The sequence below is a fragment of the Bufo gargarizans genome, chromosome 8, assembly GCF_014858855.1.
Source record: "Bufo gargarizans isolate SCDJY-AF-19 chromosome 8, ASM1485885v1, whole genome shotgun sequence".
Classification (NCBI taxonomy): domain Eukaryota; kingdom Metazoa; phylum Chordata; class Amphibia; order Anura; family Bufonidae; genus Bufo; species Bufo gargarizans.
The window spans coordinates 74,792,904-74,815,936 of record NC_058087.1 but is presented as its reverse complement, the minus strand read 5'-3'; the positions used below and the strand labels follow the sequence as shown (position 1 = coordinate 74,815,936).

The window sequence follows — 23,033 nt, the reverse complement described above, 5'->3', positions numbered from 1 at the left end:
ATAGAGATAATTGGGCATATTTACTAATCCTGTAGATGGTGTAAACCCGAGTGGTCTGGATATGCACTTGACTTCCCACAGTGGCTCAGATTGGATAGAATCTAGCTCTAATAGAAATCTGAAGTAGTCTGAACTACCCCTCATGCCCAATTAGAGGCTCGAACAAATACTGGTGTTCTCTCATGCCTGGTCTACAGCACTGCTTGGTTAGATTGGTAGCCATTTATAGGCGCCATTACCAGAAGCTCGCTATCAAGTCAGTGTATTAAAGGATCTCCATACGGGTGCATTCACACAACCTTATGCATCTTGCAAAAATTACGTCCGTCTTGCACCTTTTTTTTTTGCGGATCTCTTTTAACAATGCCTATCCTTGTCTGCAAAACGGGCAAGAATAGGACATGTTCTTTTTTGTGGGACTGCGGAACGTAAATACGGATGCAGACAGCACACAGTGCGGACACATGGAAATGAATGGGTCCATGTGCAATCCACCAAAAAATACGGATCGGATAAGGACCAAAAATATGATCGTGTGAATAGGGCCTTACAGCAGCGATAGAAGATACTAATTGCTACCATACATAAACTGAGGCGATACATTGTCAGTTAGGGTGGGATGCAAGGGCATGAGTTTAACCATTAATTATAATAATGTTATACTTTATAATACATGCATTGTTTGAAAAAATCTGCTCAAAATCTGTTAAAAAGTACAAAGATTGAAAATATTTATTGGCGATAACCTAAAAACAATGAATACAATATTATATGGTCAACATATTTAAAGCGATGGTGCAATGAGGCTTATATACATAAATACAAGGAATTAAATATAGATTTAAAAACAGATCGGTTTGTCTTCAGGATAAATAATTGAATATATTTTTCATTTTTTTTTTTCATTTTAAGAAATATTTGTCTATTGCTAGGCCCTCAGACCATGTCATGGCAAATATACACAAATATACAGGATGACAATCAAAGGAAAATAACTCCACTTTGGAATTGTTATATCACATTGTCGCTTTTTCTCATTTTCAGTAACAGATGAATATGGGGTTGATTTTAAAATAATTAGGACACGTGCAGAAAACTGAAGCCTACAAACAAGATAAAGTGAAATGACAATCACCCATATCAGAAAGCTTCTCCACAAGCATAAAGGTCCTGCAGTAATGGTGTACCGGTAATTACATGTGAGCAGCTAATGCACAGGGCTAAGGAGGATCTGTCATCTTACCCAACATGTCTGTTTAGGGCCTCTTTCACGCAGGCAATATTTCCATCTGGGCGCTGTCCGAGTTTATAATGGGCAGCACCCGGACTGAACCCTGATCCATTAAAATGTAAGTATCTTTATGAGCGATTTTCTGCAAGGACTTTCGATCCGTGCCGAGAAAGCCACAGCATGCAGCATCCTGACAGATTATTTCCAACATGACTCCATCACTCAATTGAGTGGTTCTGCGAGAAAACCAAACCCCATAAGGACACCCTCCACAGGTGGTCTGCATGTTCATCGTCCAGAACACGGACAAGTTTCCTATCATTCATCCAAAAGGGGCCTTATGGGAACTTTTATTCCTCGTGTAGTGATGCTCAGGGCATATTTTCTTAGAACTCCTCCTGGAAATGTATGACTAAACTGATACTTGGTTCTTGTCAAATTGGTGCATCCTTACACACAGTACTAACATTAAACCGTGTAGGGACACAGTCCGTTGACATGAGAAATGGTAACATACTTATTCATACATTTCCAGGAGCAAAAACAGAGGAATGGTACAAGAGTTCTAAGAAAAGATTCTCCAGCATTGCTCTTTTATGGGAATTGCAAGTATTTACTAAAACAGGCATGTCACGAGTGCTGAAAGGTCCTCCTTATTTGAAGTGAAGTCTAAAAATCCAAGAGCTGGCATCAGTCTCAGAAAGGCTGGTCAATGAGCCTGAGACAGGACTGGTATCAGCCTTGAACTATGGATAATAGCCATCAGACCAGTGCCATGCCGGACAAGGGGGTCTCCTCGTCTGTGTGCTGCTGTGGCATCTACTATTGTCCGAAGCATTGAAACTATATAGTAGGTCACATGTTTCAGCCACTCAGTCCTGGGTAGTGGTTGTCTGCAGGAAAAAGCTAAGGATGTATTCAGCCACTTACTGTACTTCATATACCACTAAATGGGAATTCCCAGCAGTAAATGGTAAAACGTTGCTTCACAAAGACAAAGAAACCCATATCTACAACTACGTGCTATGTTACAGTTAGCTCTAGCTTTACTTCCTCATGAATCCACAGCGCCCCCGAAGGATAACGGCAAAACTGTTGGCCATTCAGCCACTTTTAGGCTACACTTTGAAAACATATGTTGACATGTGTGATGGTGACCCTTTAGTAGCCCCCGTCACACATTCAGTCATAAACTGTCAAAACAGGGCAGCATCATGGCACGATTTTCTCTGGTAAAATGGCGGACACCATGATGGAAAACTGACTGATCCCACTGTAGTTAGAGTCCTATGGCCATGTGACAGATTTGGGCACTGCTGTTATTTTCATTGTTCTGCTCCTATGGCAAACAGAACAACTAAAATAAGAATGCAGGTGTGAACCCAGCCCTAAAGAGCTTGTCCATGACCGTATTGTTTTTTAATTTCCACCCCTTCTCTGTCGGACCTGTAAGGAGGCATGCTTGCTTACCGCCTTGGTTCTGTCCAAGACTTGGCTGCACTTTGGCACCAGTGTAAACTTGTGGTATGGAAGTGGGGGTCACATGGGCTGCTGTAGTTAATGACTGGCCTCAGTGGTGACGTGTCCTTTAGCCATTGGCTGCAGAGGCACATGTGACTCTGTCCGTGCTGTAAGTTCACATGTGGGTCCAAAGTGCAGTCAAGATGGCCTAGGACAGAACTGAGAGGCGGCAGCAGGTAAAGGTAGGGAGTGAAATGTAAAAAACGATTTGATCCTGGAATAGCGCTTTAAGAGATTTAAAAATTAAAAGCAACAAAAAAATAAAAATCCTTCATTATTAATATTAGTGCAATTCATTTTTTTCCCCTTAAAACATAGCCACTGAAAGAAAAAAAACAAACAAGTATGTATGTACGGTATGCATTGAGCCTTGGTCATACAGGAACATATTGCCCAGTACTAATTTTCAGAAGCAGTAACAACCTGACATTGCCTAAAGACTAAGCTATAGGTCTAATAGATACTGTTCAAAAAGTCTGTCCAGCCCTTGGCAACCAACCAGATTCTTGCTTCATTTTGGTAAAGTCAGTGATCCGATCTGGTTGCTATGGACAATGCTGACGATATCTCTGTCAGAAGATTATTTTACGCACAAGTCCCTGCGTGTGTTAGTTATCTCCTAAGCCATGTCCGGACTAAAATCACAAAATTGGAAGAAGCGACATCCGCAGAGACTGTATCTGCCCTCACTAACGCACAAACGGAAGGCAAATAGATGTACCGCATGCATCACTTACAAGCAATATTGCAAGATTTAGCCATGTGCTGGTACAAGAACAGTACGGTGTAATGTCTAATGGCACACAGACTGGCTCACATGTGGATGGTTTCTGAAATATATTGCACGGAACCAGTTTTGCACCAGATTACAAGTGCCACCACTGGTCCACCAGATGACTCTACCTGGTTAGGTTTATTACACAGAAATACCTCATTTCCATTGTGCCACCACATAGTAAAGCAGGGATTTCCATTCCCATGTATAAAACATTCCTTTCGTTATCCCTTTTTGTTTATATATATAAAAAAACACCCTTATTTCATTAAAAGTTTGTGCTTTTTAGTTAGAAAACCACATCTTACCTAAAGATCCATACTTTCAGTAGAACGCCTGTCAAGGTCCATTATTAGGCAGTTGAACCAGTTTCGTTGGAACTTGTTTGGAAATGATCGCTAACCTAAAGGGTTATTACTATCTGGACATTTATGGCATATCCAAGGGCTGTTCCACAAATGTCCAAGATGGGACCTGAATCTGTCTTGAGAATGGGGCCCCACCTCATCGGCACTGTGAATGGAAAGGTGGCCATGTATGCATGGCTCTCTCCATTCACTTCTATGGGAGTTCACATCACCATTATCTTTCCGTTCTTCTGATCCATCAGAAGAACAGAAAAATAAAGACAAAATGGATCCCGAGCATCAGTTATGCACATTTGGCATCCATTTGAGCCATTTCCTTCAGAGAAATGGTGATGTGAACTCAGCCTTCTTGACATTTTTCAGAACCCCCATAGAAATGAATGCAGAGGGCTGCACATGCATAGCTACCTCTCCATTTGCTGTGGCCATGATATGGGGCCCCATTCTCAAGACAGGTGCAGGTCCCCACCTCGGAGACTGATGGAATATCCTGTGGAGATAGGAATACCCATTTGAGATGGCCATACACAGATGTATATCTGCCGAACATCTAATGTGTATGAGGGCCTCCTGACTTTTCCCCAACAACAGACGATAAGAGTTAAACATTCCTGAACCTTTTGTTCTCAGAGAGATGAGCTGCAGGGGTGTCTGGCACCAGCATTCCCCCTATTCACAACACTTGCACACATGCTTGGTCCAGTCAAGGATGCATGTGCATGGAGGAAGTAGAGATAGGAATCTTATGTGTATGGCCAGCCTTGCCTAAATTATCTGGAGCTTTCAGATGTGTTAAAATGGACTACTAGTTGGACTCTTATGACTAGTATATAACTAAACAAAGTGAGATTACTTAAAAACTAAAGTGCTCAAAAATAAAGTATCCAGGCCTGTACGATTTTTTGGAGGGAAAATATCCTGGACAAGTAAACCCAAGGCCTACATTTTAGGGACATTTTGAAATCAGACTCTTCTGGTCACGGTTTATTCCCTTATAAAGCTCCCAGATCCAAATAAACTTGCAGAAATGTCTTACATTCATTCTATATATATATATATATATAAAGCTGGCTGGAATATCCAACACTATATACATTTCCCCTTATTGATCATTAACACTTTATGTAACGTGCCTAGCTTTAGTTCCTCCTACACTATATATAGTGGTGTTAGTCTTCTAGACATATGTATGGTGCTCCCCCCCTTCATACAGCTCTGCATTATAGCCAAAAACATTAATGGCGGCAGATAAAGCTGGCTATCTGAGGGTGCTTCACACATTTCAAGTTAAAAATTGACTTAAAAAGAATTTTTAGCTTGGTTTCATAAGAAGCCAACAGCAACCGGTCAACATGCACTTCTCCATTTCTTATACTTTCCAAACACATTCTAAATCCTTCAACTCAACCTCTCGTTTAACCATTACTCTTCTCTCCTACACAACATGCTCAGACCTTCAACAATTTGTACAGAAAACTTGCTAAAATTCCTTCTTCACACAGCTAGTTGCAATCCCCTGTTCAGTCTTCTTTTAAGCTACCCATTATTGGAGACGATGTGCAAACAGGAGCAAGTCCACCAATAATGGCAGGAAGACTCTGGTTCCTCCTTAATCCGCCCATGAGACTACTGCTTGTTGCAACAAACATGGCAGACTCTTGTTGTTTAAGCCCATTGTTTAATGCTGGCCTTAGCGTTTGGTCCCCTGTGCTTGGTTGACTGATGACTCTTGCGATCCCTAAACGTTTCAACCTCTCCACCAAGCTCATCTTCATCTGCCCCAAATCATTTTGGCTCCGCGCAGACTTTAAGCCGTACATTTCTTGAAGAAAGCTCTCGGCTGGTCTTGAAACTGCCAGGAAGTTTTCAGAGGGATTCGCTCGTGGTTCAAAAGTCTGAGGGGATGCACACGGAGAACGGGAAGGAGAATTGGGTGGGGTGGAGGGAAGGAGCAGATTCTGTGGACGTGAAGGTTTCTCTTGAACACAGGTACTGTTGACTTTTGCAGATATCCCTTGTTCTTTCAGCAACTTGGCTAAAGTGCTGCTATTATTTATGGGGGCATCAGACGCTTTCCCGAAATATTCTCCAAGGCTCAAACGACAGGAAACGGAACTCACAGACGTGCTGGTTGAACAAGAGTTTCCACTTCCAAAGGACGATGTAGTGTAATTAGAACTGATAAAAAAAAAAAAAATACAAGAAATACTTGAGCAAACACAACAGAACTGTATTGCAATCACACACACAGAATAAAAAAAACAAGAGTACAGGGATGTTTTTTTCCTTTTGTGAGCGCATAGCTGCTAGAGATTACCTCCCGCAGCAGCAGATTCAGACAGACCATGTATTACATGTACTGCCCCTATATTTAAATGGAAACCATAAAATGATTGAAAGTACTGTACAGGTAGCTCTATTGCGTCAGGTCTTCTGGATGGGTGCTCTCAGCCAACAGATTCACCCAATCTATATAAAAGCTAAAAATCAAAAAGAGGCTGGGCACTCGCCATACCTGGAGCAAGTGGCACTTTAATTTTAAGAATAGTCAGATACGATAAAAAAACATAAGGAACCATATAGAATGTTTAAAAACTCACAGTAAATGCAAATAACCCATATAAAATTGAGGTCTGGGCAGACTTTAAAACAATGTTCTCCAATAGGACGCGATTTTTGGGAGGATCCGTCTTAAATCTGATCTTACTGCATTGTAGCCGTCGATATAATAATCGCAATGTAGTTATTTATCACATAGAATTTCATGCGTTTTTACAATGGTAACAATGTTCGCATGACTATTCTGCGGATATCCACCGTCAATATTCAAATGTTCTTAGAACCGTATCAAATCGATGAAATATTCAATTGCAATATTGGAGTCAAGCTGTACAATCGACTTCCCAACCAACACAATTACTTTAGTTATCCTCTATATGGTGTGTTTACTCACAAGCCAGGTCGATCACGGGCAGATTTCGGTGTATAGATCGCAACGTCCTGCGTGGTAGTTGCACCAGGCCCCCCCCCCGCTCCCGCTTACTCACGTGAGTGTCGAAAGTTTCACCAGAGGTATGTAGTGTGTCGAAAGTGTTGGTTTCTACTGTGATGTCGAAAAAGTCTCGATTGCATTAATCCACTGAGGAAGGGGCCACTTAGAGGCCCGAAACGCGTTTGGTTTGGATCCTTCTGTACAACATAAAGACCACCGTAATCTACAGCCATTTTTTATATTCATGGAAAAAGATTACAAATATATTCCAAGTTCGTGATATCCTAAGAACTGGAAATACGTATGAAGTCACTGGCGCCAGTTGGGAAAACATTCGTTTAAAGTGGATGTGGATAAAGATTACTGCAATAGAGACTTTTTCGACATCACAGTAGAAACCAACACTTTCGACACACTACATACCTCTGGTGAAACTTTCGACACTCACGTGAGTAACCAGGGGGGCCTGGTGCAACTACCACGTGGGACGCCGCGGTCAATACACCGAAATCCACCCGTGATCGAACTGGCTTGTGAATAAACACACCATATAGAGGATAACTAAAGTAATTGTGTTGGTTGTGAAGTCGATTGTACAGCTTGACTCGAATATTGCAATTGAATATTTATTCGATTAATACGGTTCTAAGAACATTTGAATATTGACGGTGGATATCCGCAGAATTTTTATGCAAACATTTCTTGCGAACATTGTTACCATTGTGAAAACGCATGAAATTCTATGTGATAGATAATTACATTGCGATTATTATATCGACGGCTACACTGCAGTAAGATCAGATTTAAGACAGATCCTCCCAAAAATCGCGTCCTATTGGAGAACATTGTTTTAAAGTCTGGCCAGACCTCAATTTTATATGGGTTATTTGCATTTACTGTGAGTTTTTAAACATTATATATGGTTCCTTATGTTTTTTTTTTATCGTATCTGACTATTCTTAAAATTAAAGTGCCACTTGCTCCAGGTATGGCGAGTATGGCCCAGCCTCTTTTTGATGGATACCATAAAATATTCATTTCTCACACAATGTTTAACCTACAGAAATGACTCCGCTGTGCTCTTTCTGGGTGGCCACACGATCCACAAGATACTGGCCTGACAATGCGTCCTCTAGAGAAAGCCGAGCAGGCCCGACAGGAGACGGAGAGGCATAGGGCCAGATTTATCATTAGCTCAAGTCAAAATAATGGAGTGAAAAAGTCACAAATTTTTGCGCAATCGCTAAAACCTGCGACTTTTATTGGCTCTGCGCTATGCTCGCCAGTTTTCTAAAAGTTTTTTTTTCTTATGTAAATGAATCTCTAGACAGATTTGCGATTGTGACGATTTAAAAAGTCGCAAAAAATTGCGCAATTTCACTCCAGTGAGGACCATGCTTATCTTATGTGATTTTTTTATAGAACATGTGACTTTTTCGTAAAGACGTGCGACTTTTGTAAAGCCGCTTACTGAAGGATAAACTGCTACCGTCAAACCACATTTATCACAGCATTAAAGGACCATTAACAAATCTGACGTAGCCAAAAGTGACTTTGGACATATGTAAAAGTGACTTATAAAAGTGGAGTAAGATGGAAGTGTAATGATAAATCCGGCCCATAGCGTTTTACTATACCACTGCATCCTAGTTCGAGCAGTAATTGGGGGCTACACCATAATCTGTCAGCTGTATCTGCACATCCTCTGAATGTTTTCATCGCAAGCACAGAAGAGGATGTGTCCAGGGCAGGGGTCACGTGGGTTAACCATGTGACAGCCATCATCATTAATGCCGCAGATGCAGCCACCGCCAACGTCCGCTGTTTAAAGACCAGATACACCTGCAGCAGTGGGACACTGAACCGGTAAGACATGAGGGGGTTTCTAGGCTAGTGCCTAAAAGGTAAGGGTGCTATAGAAATGATTTCAGAAAAAGGCCAGCCCCTTTAATGCCTCACCTCGGGGTAACCTGAGTGATGTCAGAGGGATGCAGGATCCTGCAAGTGGTAAAGGTAAAGGTTGAATTTGTGCTGCCAAGGCACTTTCCAGGGTTTGAGGCTGCAAGACAGAGAAAGGTGACAGTACAAACTAAATGCCTTCACAAAGTTAGTTAGTTTATAACATATCTATGAGCCCCTATAGAAAGTGTGCACAAACAGCAAGCTTTATTCTAGCGTTATTCAGAGGAATAGATGCAGATAGCAAAAGCCACACAAAATAAGATGCAAAACTACTAGAAGTAAAAACCATAAAACCACTAACCAGAGGTTGTGGCTGGTGCCAGGCTTATGGGTGGCAGGAATATACTTGGGGAGGATTTTGGCACATCACCATCAACTCTTTCATGAACTTTAAAAGTGATGCCACCGTCGTCGTAGTCGTCCTCGTCAACTTCTTTTTCATCCTCTTCCAGATCACACAAGCGATATTCAGCATCTTCAGGCAGCGGTTTAAAACCTTTGGTTAGTACACCAGGACGGGGGTCCAAAATGGTACCCAGGTTGGGCTGTGCCAGCTGTTGCCAGTGATGAAGAGTCTGGGAACCTAATGAATGCATTATGAACAAATTAAAACCAAATCTCAGCACACCAAGGAATTCCTATTAAAATATTTGGCTCCAGGATGTTACGGTGCATAAAACTACAAAAAAAATAAAAAAAATTAACAAGACCTACACGAATTGTACAGTCACAGCGCTCCCATGTGTGTATACTGACTAGAATGAAAACTAGACATCTATTTTTGTTCACAGAATTCCAATAGTTTAATATTTACAACCACATTTCACAAGTCAGAGCAAATTGATAACTGCACATTCAAGATTCACCATGTATACTGACTTTATGTTTAGCACAGGAAAGCAAAGCTGAGATTTTACCATTGTGAATAGATGTATAAAACATAATACATACATGATGCATCATATTAAAGGGGTTGTAGCACTGTAAATCTGATGGTCACCAATATATACCTAAGCTAAGCAAGTTTTAGGCAAAAAAATATCCATTTCCTCATTTCCCTGGTTCTCTTCTGGCCCTTTGTTTACTTGCAATAAAAACAATCTCTGCCCCTCCCCCCGCTCTGCTAAGGGAGTGAATACAAGTGCTGCACTGAGTGACATGTCTGACTGCTGGGAGACTCTGCAGCATGTTGTATGTAAGAACTACAAGTCCCAGCTGTATAATGACACTGCTAAGGGAGTGTATACAAGAGCTGCCCTGAGTGACATGTCTGCCTGCTGGGAGACTCTGCAGCATGTTGTATGTAAGAACTACAAGTCCCAGCTGTATAATGACACTGCTAAGGGAGTGTATACAAGAGCTGCCCTGAGTGACATGTCTGACTGCTGGGAGACTCTGCAGCATGTTGTATGTAAGAACTACAAGTCCCAGCTGTATAATGACACTGCTAAGGGAGTGTATACAAGTGCTGCCCCGAGTGACATGTCTGCCGGCTGGGAGACTCTGCAGCATGTTGTATGTGTAGAACTACAAGTCCTAGCTCTACAATGACACTGCTAATACACACAGGATCTTCCCCCTACCTGCAATGCTCTGCAGAACTTCTCTTTCAGCTCCTGTGCCCAGCATTTGTCTCCTCACTGCCTGCAGCTACACAGTAAACACTTCAGCCCTGAATCTGTGCAGATGAAGGGGTTAAGAATCCTGGGAGAGAGCAATAAGCAGCAGCCGGCAGTGCAGGGGGGCGTGGCCAGCACAGTGACGTCTGGTGTACAGATCTCTCAGGCTTGTGCACGAACATTATCAGAGCAGGGAGAGAAGCTGACATCACAGGTCATGTGACCCTCAGTGAAATCTGAGAAACCAGCCACTGGAGATAAGGTGAGTTAATTGGAAAGCTGTTATATTTGCCTGGTTAGAAACATAGAAAGAATACAAAAATAACTCTGACAACCCCTTTAATCTCCACTCCAGTCACTACTTCATGACTGCCTGTAATTTTTTTTATCAGATAATTTTTATTGATTAACCCCTTAAGGGGTCATGTGACCCCCCCGTATCGGCGTAAGTCAATTCAGACCTGCGGTTTGCGGCTTTACATGAGGTTTGCAGCGGCGGATGTAGGGGGGACCCAAATAGCATGGAAGGCAGCGCGATGCCTTTATGAGGCATCGATCGCTGCTGCCTTCCTGTGACGTGCCTGTGAGATCCAGCCCCCTGGATCTCACAGGCCGGAAGCTGTATGAGTAATACACACAGTATTACTCATACAGCCAATGCATTCCAATACAGAAGTATTGGAATGCATTGTAAAGGGAATTAGACCCCCAAAAGTTTCAAGTCCCAAAGTGGCACAAAAAATAAAGTGAAAAAAAAAAAAGTTGGAAAAATAAAGGGCCCCCCCCACCAAAATTAAAAGTTTCAAGTAAAAATAAACAAAAGCGTCATTTTCCCCAAATAAAGTTAAAAAAAAAAATGGGTAAAAATAGGGACGAAAAAAAAAGGATACATATTAGGCATCGCCGCGTCCGTATTGACTGGCTCTATAAACATATTACATGACCAAACATATTACATGGATGAACACCGTAAAAAATAAAAACTGTGCTAAATAAACAATTTTTTTGTCACCTTACATCACAAAAAGTATAACAGCAAGCAATCAAAAAGGCGTTTGCCCACCAATATAGCACCAATCTAACGGTCACCTCATCCCGCAAAAAATTTGCCCCTACCTGAGACAATCGCCCAAAAAATAAAAAAACTATGGCTCAGAATATGGAGACACTAACAAATTTTTTATTTATTTTTTTTAAAGCTGTTATTGTGTAAAATTTACATAAATATAAAAAAAAGTATACATATTATCCGTATCGATCGGCTCTATAAAAATATCACATGACCTAACCCTTCAGATGAACACTGTCAAAAATAAAAACTGTGCTAAATAAACCATTTTTTGTCACATTACATCACAAAAAGTGTAATAGCAAGCGATCAAAAAGTCACACGCACCCCAAAATAGTGCCAATAAAACAGTCATCTCATCCCGCAAAAATCATACCCTACCAAAGGTAATCGCCCCAAAACTGAAAAAAATTATGGCTCTCTGACTATGGAAACACTAAAACATGATTTTTATTTTGCTTCAAAAATGAAATCATTGTGTAAAACTTACATAAATAAAAAAAAAGTAAACATATTAGCAGGGCTGTGGAGTCGGAGTCGGAGTCAATTTTGGGTACCTGGAGTCGGAGTCGGCAAAAAATGAACCGACTCCGACTCCTACTAAATTTAAATTGGAATAAAAAAATAAAAAAGCAAGTTTAAATGTCCGAATTCATAAACAGTTATAATTAATGACTTCTCTACTGTAAGAATAAAGGCCAATGCATGCAGTGCCTCACGTAACCGCAAAACAAACGCGTTCAGTGATGTGAAGAAGCATGCTTTTCATATGCTTCACTATATGGCACGCAATGCACAATTAGGAGTGGCAATACATATACTTTCCATTGTGTTGTGTTCTGATGTTACAGGGAACACAATGCCCATGGTTTACCTAGCCTCTCACTGATAAGGGATTAAGTAAATATGTGTTTTGCAGGACTAGAGACACTTGTATAAGTGAAGGGAATGGAGGGTCAATAGTTCAAGACTGAAGCTGTAAACCATGGATGTCAAACTCATGGCCCTCCAGATGTTGCAAAACTACAACTCCCATCATTCCCTGATAGCTGTAGTATGCCCAGGCATGATGGGAGTTGTCGTTTTGCAACAGCTGGAGGGCCACGAGTTTGACATCCCTGCTGTAAACCATTGGAAAAACTGCTGTCATTCAGCTAAGGCTATAAAACGTGTAAACTCAGAATGTTATCTTAAACTTTAAACATGACTATGGGATTCTACTAGGGAAATCATGTTTTAAAATAAATGTCCCTTCTTGGATCCTCCCACTGCCCTGTCTTTAGCAGAAGATCAGCACACAAATGAGAAGGCAGCAGCTTCTGCCCAACTACCTCTCTGTGCTAGAAGAGCTTAGAAGAACTTCTTTCTTTCCTTCAAGGAATGTATAAAATACATTTGCATATTAAATACAGAGGAGTCGGAGTCGGAGGTACAAAAAACTGAGGAGTCGGAGCATTTATCTACCGACTCCACAGCCCTGCATATTAGGTATCGCAGCGTCCGTGACAACCTGGTCTATAAAAATATCACATGAATGTTGTAAATAACAAAAAATAAAAACGGTGCCAAAACAGCTATTTCTTGTTACCTTGCCTCACAAATAGGGTAATATAGAGCAACCAAAAATCAGATGTACCCTAAACTAGTACCAACAATACTGCCACCCTATCCCGTAGTTTCTAAAATGGGGTCACTTTTTTGGAGTTTTTACTCTAGGGGTGCATCAGGGGGGCTTCAAATGGGACATGGTGTAAATAAACCAGTCCAGCAAAATCTGCCTTCCAAAAACCGTATGGCATTCCTTTTCTTCTGCGCCCTGCCGTGTGCCTGTACAGCGGTTTACGACCACATATGGGGTGTTTCTGTAAACTACAGAATCAGGGCCATAAATATTGCGTTTGGTTTGGCTGTTAACCCTTGCTTTGTAACTGGGAAAAAAAAAAAGATTAAAATAGAAAATCTGCCAAAAAAGTGAAATTTTGAAATTGTATCTCTATTTTTCATTAATTCTTGCGGAACACCTAAAGGGCTTACAAAGTTTGTAAAATCAGTTTTGAATACCTTGAGGGGTGTAGTTTATAGAATGGGGTCATTTTTGGGTGGTTTCATCTTATGTAAGCCTCGCAAAGTGACTTTAGACCTGAACTGGTCCCTAAAAATTGGGTTTTTGAAAATTTCTGAAAAATTTCAAGATTTGCTTCTAAACTTCTAAGCCTTGTAACATCCCCCAAAAAATAAAATATCATTCCCAAAAGGATCCAAACATGAAGTAGACATATGGGGAATGTAAAGTAATAACTATTTTTGGAGGTATTACTATGTATTATAGAAGTAGAGAAATTGAAACTTGGAAATTTGCTATTTTTTTTTTTTTACAAATTTTGCATTAATTTGGTATTTTTTATAAATATTTTTTTTTACTTCATTTTACCAGTGTCCTGAAGTACAATATGTGACGAAAAAACTGTCTCAGAATGGCCTGGATAAGTCAAAGCATTTTAAAGTTATCAGCACTTAAAGTGACACATGTCAGATTTGCAAAAAATAGCCAAGTCCTTAAGGTGAAATAATGCTGTGTCCTTAAGGGGTTAATCTCCCCTCCAAACACTTTCATGACTGCCTGTAATTTTTTTTTTTTTTTATCAGATAATTTTTTTTTATAAAACATGTACAAAACAAGTGCACTTCAGATCACAAGATCAAGTCATGTGGATTCAAAAAAGACATTGTGTAGACAATTCAATCATAATTAGTTAAAGAATAAACCGTGAGTGCAATCCACAACAATAAATCCCTCTCCCCTGAGACGGAAAACATAACAATCTTTAGCCAATATAACCCGTACATAAATAGCAGCAGGCTAGAAGAGCATACATTTCTTTGTCAGTTAATGAGAAAACACGGGCGGTGGCGCCCCCCAGAGGCAGGGGCAGCATTCCATCAACAGCCTCCACTCACATTGAGCAATGTTATCCCATAATGCGTACCATGCCTCTATTAAGAGCCAGCCAAGGACAACTTACTCCAGAACTGTCTATCCAGAGACCCCAAATACACTCAAATTTTTAAAGGCCGTTTCGTTTGAGATATACCCCCCCCCCCCCTTTCCAATCGAATCACTACATTCAGCCTAGCAATCAACTCTGCTACAACTGGGGGAAGCGGCTGAATCCACTTCGCTGCCAGTGTTTTACATGCCTGGTATAGCACTCTATTAATACCTATAATAATAGGCGGCTGTAAGCAGACACGCCCTGTATGTTTTATTTATTAGTTGTACAACGTCATGCCAGTATACCTTCAGGTCATCACAGCTCCACAACATGTGAAATAAGTCCGCCCCGACAGAAGGAATCGGTTCTATATCCAATTTTATAGAGAAATACCGGGGTTTTATATACTCTATATAGCAGGGCTGGCCAACCTGCGGCTCTCCAGATGTCGTAAAACTACAATTCCCACCATGCCCTGCTGTGGGCTGATAGTTGTAGACAGTCTGGGCATGCTGGGAATTGTAGTTTTGCAACAGCTGGAGAGCCTCAGGTTGGCCATCCCTGCTATATAGTATAAACAGCAGCGATAGCCTAGCTGCTTCACTAAGGGATACATTTGGGGTTCATTCGAGCACTTCTTCCCACTGGGTGTCAACAATTGTTCCGACATCCTTTTCCTATTTTGCTTTAATATATGAGTTGGGAATTTTTTCAAGTAGTCCTCATGCAATGAAAGATAGACTTTTGAGGTGGCTCCTTATACAGACCCTGTGGCCACCACAGCATCAAGTGTCTGATTAGTCGTGGACTGTAGTGAGGAAAGCCTGGATTGTGCATCCAATGCGTGCCTCAGCCGCAAGTATTTATAGAAATGCGCGGAGGGGAGGCCAAACTCAGAACACTCCCTGGGAGTATAACTGGCCAATATTCCAAATTCCATTCGAGAACCCCGTTAATTGGGATAATTCAGGTGACAGAGGATTATTCCAGATGGGAGAGATATTCACCAGTCCTGAGATACCCAAGATCTAGCCTTAGTCCACACCCTCCTCATAAGCCCCAGAATTGGAGCAGATTTAAACCTCGGGTATACATCCCCCTCCAGGACTGCTAGTGGTGAATATCAACCAGACGCCCATAAAACTAGCCTACCTCCCCACCCCACTCCCCCCACCATATTCCATCCCTTAAAGTGTGGCAGCTGAAAGGAAGTATATAAAGGGGTTAGGCAGCGCCAAACCACCCGCATCCTTGGCTCTCTGTGAAGTTTCATATCTAATTCTACTTCTCTTGTCTTTCCACAACAGGAATCAAAATATTTGCTGTATTTCGTAAAAATAATGCGTAGGTATCCATACTGGAGAATTATGGAGCACATAATAAGAGTTGCGGCATCAGCACCATTTCAATTAGGTTACCCCTACCCACTAGGGATATGGGCAGTTTATGCCACAAGGCAGCCTTAGTTTTAAACTTAGTTAGTAAAGGCAGTAAATTATCTGGTATGTATCTATGGGGATTGATGGAGATATCCACCCCCAGATACTTAAATAAGGATACTACCCTAAGTTTACTATGATCAAGGCAGATATTTTCCGGGACCGGGGACAATGGGAGTATCACAGACTTATTCCAGTTGATAAGCAGTCCAGACTGCCTGCCAAATTCAGAGATAAGTGAGATAATAGGGTCTATGGAAGAGATCAGGTCACCTAAATATAGCAGCATATTATCTGCATATAGTGATACATGCCCCGGAAAATCGGTGTGACTAAGGAGGGAGCCAACGGTTCTATTGCTATAGCAAATAATGGAGGCGACAGTGGGCAGCCCTGCCTTGGCCCCCTCTCTATTGCCAGCGCTGGAGAAATCCCTCCATTTACTCTAATCCTAGCTCTAGGTTGGTTATAAAGAGCTATAGGTTGGTTATAAAGAAGTTGCACCCATTTTCAGAAAATCGTGCCAAATCCCATTTTGGACAAAACTGCCCATAGGTAATCCCACTCGACGCTATCAAAAGCTTTGGCAGCATTGAGTGAGATCACAGCCCCACGGTTCCCTCTTTATCCAACTGGACTTTCAGGAACAGGTGTCTAATATTTAAGGATGTAGATTTTCCAGGCATGAAGCCAGATTGGTCTTCATGAATAATAGTACACACACTAACAACATTTAATAATCTATTAGCTAGAACCGTGGCCAATATTTTTATGTCTGCTGTTAACCGTGAAATAGGACGATAAGAATCTACCTGTGTAGGAAGCACCATCTCAATCGCCTCCCACATCGAACTGGGTAAAGTACCTGCCCGATATGAGTCCATAAAAACATTAAGTAGGTGCGGGAGAAGAAACTCCTGGTGCTTCTTATAAAATTCCACCGGCAATCCCCCCCCCAGGTGCCTTTTCATTAGGAAAAGATCTCAACTCCAGCTCAAGTTCCTCCAGCCGGATATCTCCATCCAACAGCTCCTTATACTCCACAGTTAAAATGGGCAAGGAAATATCCATCAAATACCTCGCTCTATCCGTTGGGCTGACTGTCAGTCTAGACCAGGGGTGCACAACCTGCGGCCCGGGGGCCACATGCGGCCCTTGATACCATTCTGTGCGGCCCCCAACCATCTGGTAACAGACATGTATGCCTATGTCTTGTGGCTGCTCACATGTATTTTTCATGTATTTCTCCGATTAGATGGGAGTCCTGGAAGTGTAACTAGACATTAATGGTACATAATGTGTGTTCAATATGCCATAAGTACAATATTTCAGTTGTTAATACACCTTTAAATTTTAATTTCGGCCCTCGTCATTGGTTCAGTCTGGCAATGTGGCCGCCAACCAGGAAACGTTGTGCACCCCTGGTCTAGACCGATAATTAAGTCCCCATGTACATCCTTTATAGAAGTTACACAGGAGGGGCCAGATTGTGCTTTAATAACAGTGGCTAATAAATAACCAGCACTCTCACCTTCCATAAAATACCTCTGGGTCCAAAAAACATTTATCCCTGGCTTTTTCCATTAGATGTTCCTTTAACAGCCCTTGCGCCTCCCTCCAATTAGCTGCATTTTCCTGCGTTGGGTTTGGTATATATTTGGATTCAGTGGTCAGTACTCTATTGGATAGCTCTACATAGAGAGCCCTACTTTTGGTCTTGTGGGCACTAATACTCTTAATATAAACACCTCTAATATATGCCTTCATTGTATCCCATATAGCGGCAGTCCCAATATTAGAAGTGACAAATTCCACCAGTGCATTAGAGATGGTACCGCCAGTATCCTCGAGCTAAAGCCAGAATGGATTCAAACGCCATATAGGTCTTAAATTTTGCCCGAGGTTTTCTAAGACTGCCTGTAAATTACTTAAAAACTAGGTCCCATATATACTTGGGTTTTGGCATCTTTTAGGTATGTCAAAATTTAAAAACGATCTAAAAGCTTGAGCTACTTACCTTCAAGGGGTTTAACAATCTGTAATTTCTCGGGTAGCAGACTGCGCAAGGAACTAGAAGTAGCAGAAAAGTCGGTGCAATCTGAGAAGTGGGTTGCCAGAGACCTGACGCTCCCTGTCGGAGTGCTGCAGCCACTGAGATCTCGCTCATCCTCCAGACGTCTTAGTTTTCGCTCACACTCTTCCCTGAAGAACTGCTTCTCACTTAGGTAGTTTTGGCGCCGGAGGTGCAGCCTGTGTAGTGCAGTTTCTAAGCTATCATCTAGGATTTCAGACCTCATGTGTTCCCTGAAACATAAAATCTACAACTGTTATGTCAATTCTTTGCGAACAGAAAAAGATAAATGATGAAAGCTCCCAGTATAAGTGGTCCCAAAACATCCCCAACTGGGGCGGGAATAGACAGGTAACTGGTATTAAAGGGATCATGTTAAGTTCTAGTCACATCTGCCTCAACCATTCTATTCTTAACAAATCAGTAATGGGTCAAAACGGAAGCATAACCGATCTTACTGACTATAAGGCTGGGTTCACCTCACGTTTTTCCCATCCATTTAACGTATACAAAAAACGTATCTGTTAAGCCTCATTCACACGTCAATGTTTCACGGATGTGTGCTGCAGTGTTCTCCACGGACAGCACACGTCCCCATTCATTTTAATGTGTGTATTCACACATCAGTGTTTTTAGCACGGCCCGTGTTTTTAGCACGGACACATGCTCCATTTTGTCCGTGTCTATGGGTCAGTGAAAACCACGGATGTCATCCGTGTTTCCCGAATCATTAAGAAGAGGTGCTTTGAAAATTATTTTTCATCTGTTCGGCGTCAGTGAGACAAGGATGCAACACGGACAGAAAAAAAAACAGACACACGGACCCAACACGGATACATCACTGACTACCTGCTCACGGATTTGAGCACCGGCATGGACGTGTGAATGAGGCTTTTAACAGATGCTTCAGACTGATGCCATATAGTGGACAGTATCTGTCATCACCAAAATCCTACTTGGGCCATTTCTTTACGGTTTTCTTTGAAAATGACAGAATATGCAAGGGAAAAACAGTAATGAGAACCGGCCTTAAAGAGGACCGGTCACCTCAAAATGCAGCACAATCCAGGGCTCCAGATGGCGACCAAAAGGGTCACCAATGCGACTTAGAATTTAAAAATGGCGACAAGACTTTTTAGTCTTGTCGCCATTTGCGACTATACCCGCCACCGCAGCTCTGAATGCAGCGGCGGGGCACAGTAGCTGATAGTTCTCTGCCCCGCCGCCGAAGTTCTTCTCAGCAGCGCAGTGGAGGAGAAGTCTCTCCCTTCCCCCTGTGCTGCCGCCAATAAGAAGAGAGACAGGAGGAGGAGGAGGGGCTGTGGCCACTGCGCCACCAATGAAGATAACTGACCTGTTAATACAAATACCTGAGTGTTTAACTGCAGCGGATTGCAGCTCCCTGTCATAGAGGTCGGGTGCCGGCTATTCGATTCCGGCACCCGCCTCCTGTATTTGTATTAACAGGTCAGATTGCGCGCGCGCGCCCCCCCTTCCCCCAACCCCAGTTTTTTAAACATTGGTGGCGCAGTGCCCCCCCCCAGTATAATAAACATTGGTGGCACAGTGCCAATGGGGGTTAAAAATAAAATACAAAATTAACTCACCTCCTCCAATTAATTGCGCAGCTGCCGGTCTACTGTTCTTTCTTCAGGACCTGTGGCGACGTCACTGAGCTCCTCACATGGTCTATTACCATGGTGATGGACCATGTGATGAGCTCAGTGACGTCACCACAGGTACTTTGACAGGTCCTGAACAAAAAAAAACCAAAAAAAAAAACAGGAGACCGGCAGCTACACGACCAATTGGAGGAGGAGAGTTAATTTTTTAACCCTCAATTGACCTTCGACTATGCATTCTGTATTAATGAATGCTATTATTTTGCCTTATAACACTTCCCTTCTGACAATTGCTTGCGTAATGCAGGCTTAAATCACGTTTTTATTTTCAACATTTTTTTTTATGATGTTATTTTAACAGAATTTTTGATGATGTTATTTTAAATTTTCCATTCTCTAACTTGGTTTCCGACTCTCTGGTCGGAGTCCGAGTCAAGTGAGGCTGTTTGCAGAGCCAGAAGTCCAAACAAAGAAGCAAGTAAAAAAATAAAAGATTGGGAAGTAAAATATATGGAATGACTTAAAAAAAAACATTATAACCAGAAAACCATTGACCTGTTTTTTTTTTTAAAACAAATTACACATGTAGTATGTTAGAAAAAAAATTGATGGCAGTGTCCCTTTAAGGAGACAACACAACTGCCCCCTCCCCCCCCCAAAAATCCTTCCTTCCCCCACTTCTGTTTGTAAATACATAATCATTTGTTTAACAAACATTTAGTTCGATCATGTGACCCATGAAAAGACTTTCTGGATCTCCATTCTTGTGTAGGGGATGAGCGATCTTGTGTTTTCAAGTTCAGAGTATCTAAGAATTCTGTTATGGATTCCGCTACCACGGACTATAACTTATGGTCCGTGGTAGCGGAATCCATAAAGGAATTCTTAGATATCCTGAACCTGAACCTTGTACGCCAAATTTGAAAACACAAGTTCGCTCACCACTAATCCTGTGTCACAGCAGATGCTGTAGGATCCTGTATTTTTCTTTGGGATCACATAATCAATCTGCCAAAAGTAACGAAGGCTAGAAATGCATCAAGAAATAAATCCAGATATAAAAGAGTGTCTGCTTAAGTGAGAAATGTTACACTATAAACCAAATGACTGTACACAGTTCAGAGCAGCGTCTGGGGCACTGAACAGCACTGCATGCATATTCATATTGGTTAATAAGTGACAGAACAAGTAGGGCAAAAGTCTAAAGGCTGCATAAAATGACCACAACAATACTGGGACCTAGCGCTTGTACACCAGATATAGCCAAACTCTGCAGGCAGGGATACACTGGAGAAGTACAGATATGCATCGTGAACACCACATATAGAATTCAGATTAAATGCAAATCAAAGTTTATACTCCATAAAAAGATCATAGGCTTAGCTAGTAGGTAAGTCTAGTCTTCTTGCAAAGGTTTGGTACTAATGGACCTTCAAAACCTTGTCCGATTTTCTGATGTAAATGTTCTGGAGCCAGGTATTCATTAGAATGGCCACAGGCAATATTACAGAACTGACCCTATATACCTGCACATGTATACTTAGGATTGATGTAGCACTTCATCATCAGTTTATGTACAAAAACTAGCATAATCCTTAGTAAATTAAACCAGATCTCTCTATGAAATCTTCTGTTTTAACTTGCTGTAGAATACCTGCGATTACTGCATACTTACTTCAAATCTTTTTCCTTGAAATCTTCTTCGGTTGAGCAGGTATTAGTTTTCTTCTCTTCATCGTGTGTCCCTGATTCAAAAGGTAGAGCGGTCATCACTAACCCAGAACGGTTTGACCCAGGTATTGCCAAAGATGTAGAAGAAGATCGACTGCGCAGTTCATTTGCTACTTTGACAGTATCAAACACACGCTTTGGATGCTTTCTGAAAGCAGAAAAAAAAAGTCCATTGACCGCCAATATAATAACATATGTAATACACAACAAACACATCAATCCTAATCTATCCATATGCATGTACCTAAATCAATTTATCTATCTATATCCATCAAAAAACTCCATGGCACTCCCAGCAGACGTGTTCATAGTAACGTAGTACATAAGGCCGAAAAAAGACATTTGTCCATCCAGTTCGGCCTGTTATCCTGCAAGTTGATCCAGAGGAAGGCAAAAAAAACAAACAAAAAAACTGTGAGGTAGAAGCCAATTTTCCCCACTTTAGGGGAATTAAAAATTCCTTCCCGACTTCAATCAGTCATCAGAATAACTCCCTGGATCAACGACCCCTCTCTAGAAGCTATAGCCTGTAATATTATTACACTCCAGAAATACGTTCAATAGTAGTGTCCTTTATTTACCCATGCATATCTATCCACCTATCCAAAAATGAAATGCTCGATGCTCATGTCAGAGGGGCTGAGTGGGGGAAGAAGAGGAAATGTCCGGGTTCAGCTCTGGACCCAGACAACCTCTAAGTTTTTTTTATTCACTTTAATACAGGCATGCTCAACCTGCGGCCCTCCAGATGTTGTAAAACTACAACTCCCACAATGCCCTGCTGTAGGCTGATAGCTGTAGGCTGTTCGGGCATGCTGGGAGTTGTAGTTTTGCAACAGCTGGAGGGCCGCAGGTTGAGCATGCCTGCTTTAATAGCACTGACACATTCAGCAGCACTTTACAGACATTATCATGGCTTCCTGCTCCAATGGGGCTCACAATCTAAGTTCCCCCATCAGTAGGTCTTTTGTGTGAGGAAGGAAACCACACAAACGTAAGGACAACATACAAGATCCATACAGATGTTGTCCTTAGTTAGATTCGAGTCTAGGACCAAAGGGCCACCATGCTGCTGTTCATAGGAAAGTTGATTAATGTTTGATTGCTGGGGGCTGATCACTCCCAGAGAGGTGGAATGGAGCAGCATGCTTGCCCACCACTCCGTTCAAGGCCTTCAGCGATCAAACATTTGTCACCTATCTTGGGCAAAGGCGATAAACGCACTTCATGGAAAAATCCTTTAGGACAAGGATCAAAGCAGAAGTACGCAGGGACAGCACTATAGCTGGTTCTTTGTACCGCAAGATTAAGGAGATATACTAGTGGAAAATCTTACTTTCGTTCTCCAAAGCTTGAGTCTTCTTCCAGGCTCAACTCTCTCCTCATGGTTCCCTCAATCTCAGCTGCTAAGGAATCCTATATGGGGACAGACATCACATTTCTATGGCAGTTCATCAATGTATTGGCTCCATGTTCGGTAGTTAACATTCCTTACCACAGGGAACACACTGCATGACTGAGGCCGCCTAAGAAGGGCTGAGGGGCTGGCTTTACAGCGCATCATCTTCAGTTCATCCTGAGCTTCCTGCAGCATCCCTTGACATTCTGCATTGCGATCCTGTAAATCGTGAAGCTGAAAA

The 23,033-nt window shown here is 41.8% G+C and overlaps 1 protein-coding gene across 4 annotated transcripts in view; it reads right to left on the bottom strand.

Moving 5' to 3' along the window:
• Positions 1–709: 709 nt before the first annotated feature.
• TRAK2 (trafficking kinesin protein 2) overlaps positions 710–23,033 on the bottom strand; it is a 71,944-nt gene continuing 49,620 nt past the window's right edge. For all 4 annotated transcript variants that reach the window (XM_044305030.1, XM_044305032.1, XM_044305033.1 and 1 more), the window contains 7 exons: positions 22,889–23,026; positions 22,730–22,809; positions 21,338–21,541; positions 17,987–18,273; positions 9,151–9,432; positions 8,847–8,946; positions 710–6,073 (listed from right to left, as the gene is read on the bottom strand). In XM_044305030.1, coding sequence (XP_044160965.1) covers positions 5,416–6,073; positions 8,847–8,946; positions 9,151–9,432; positions 17,987–18,273; positions 21,338–21,541; positions 22,730–22,809; positions 22,889–23,026 — 1,749 coding nt within the window. In that variant the 3' untranslated portion in view covers positions 710–5,415. The remainder of the gene's footprint in view (positions 6,074–8,846; positions 8,947–9,150; positions 9,433–17,986; positions 18,274–21,337; positions 21,542–22,729; positions 22,810–22,888; positions 23,027–23,033) is intronic.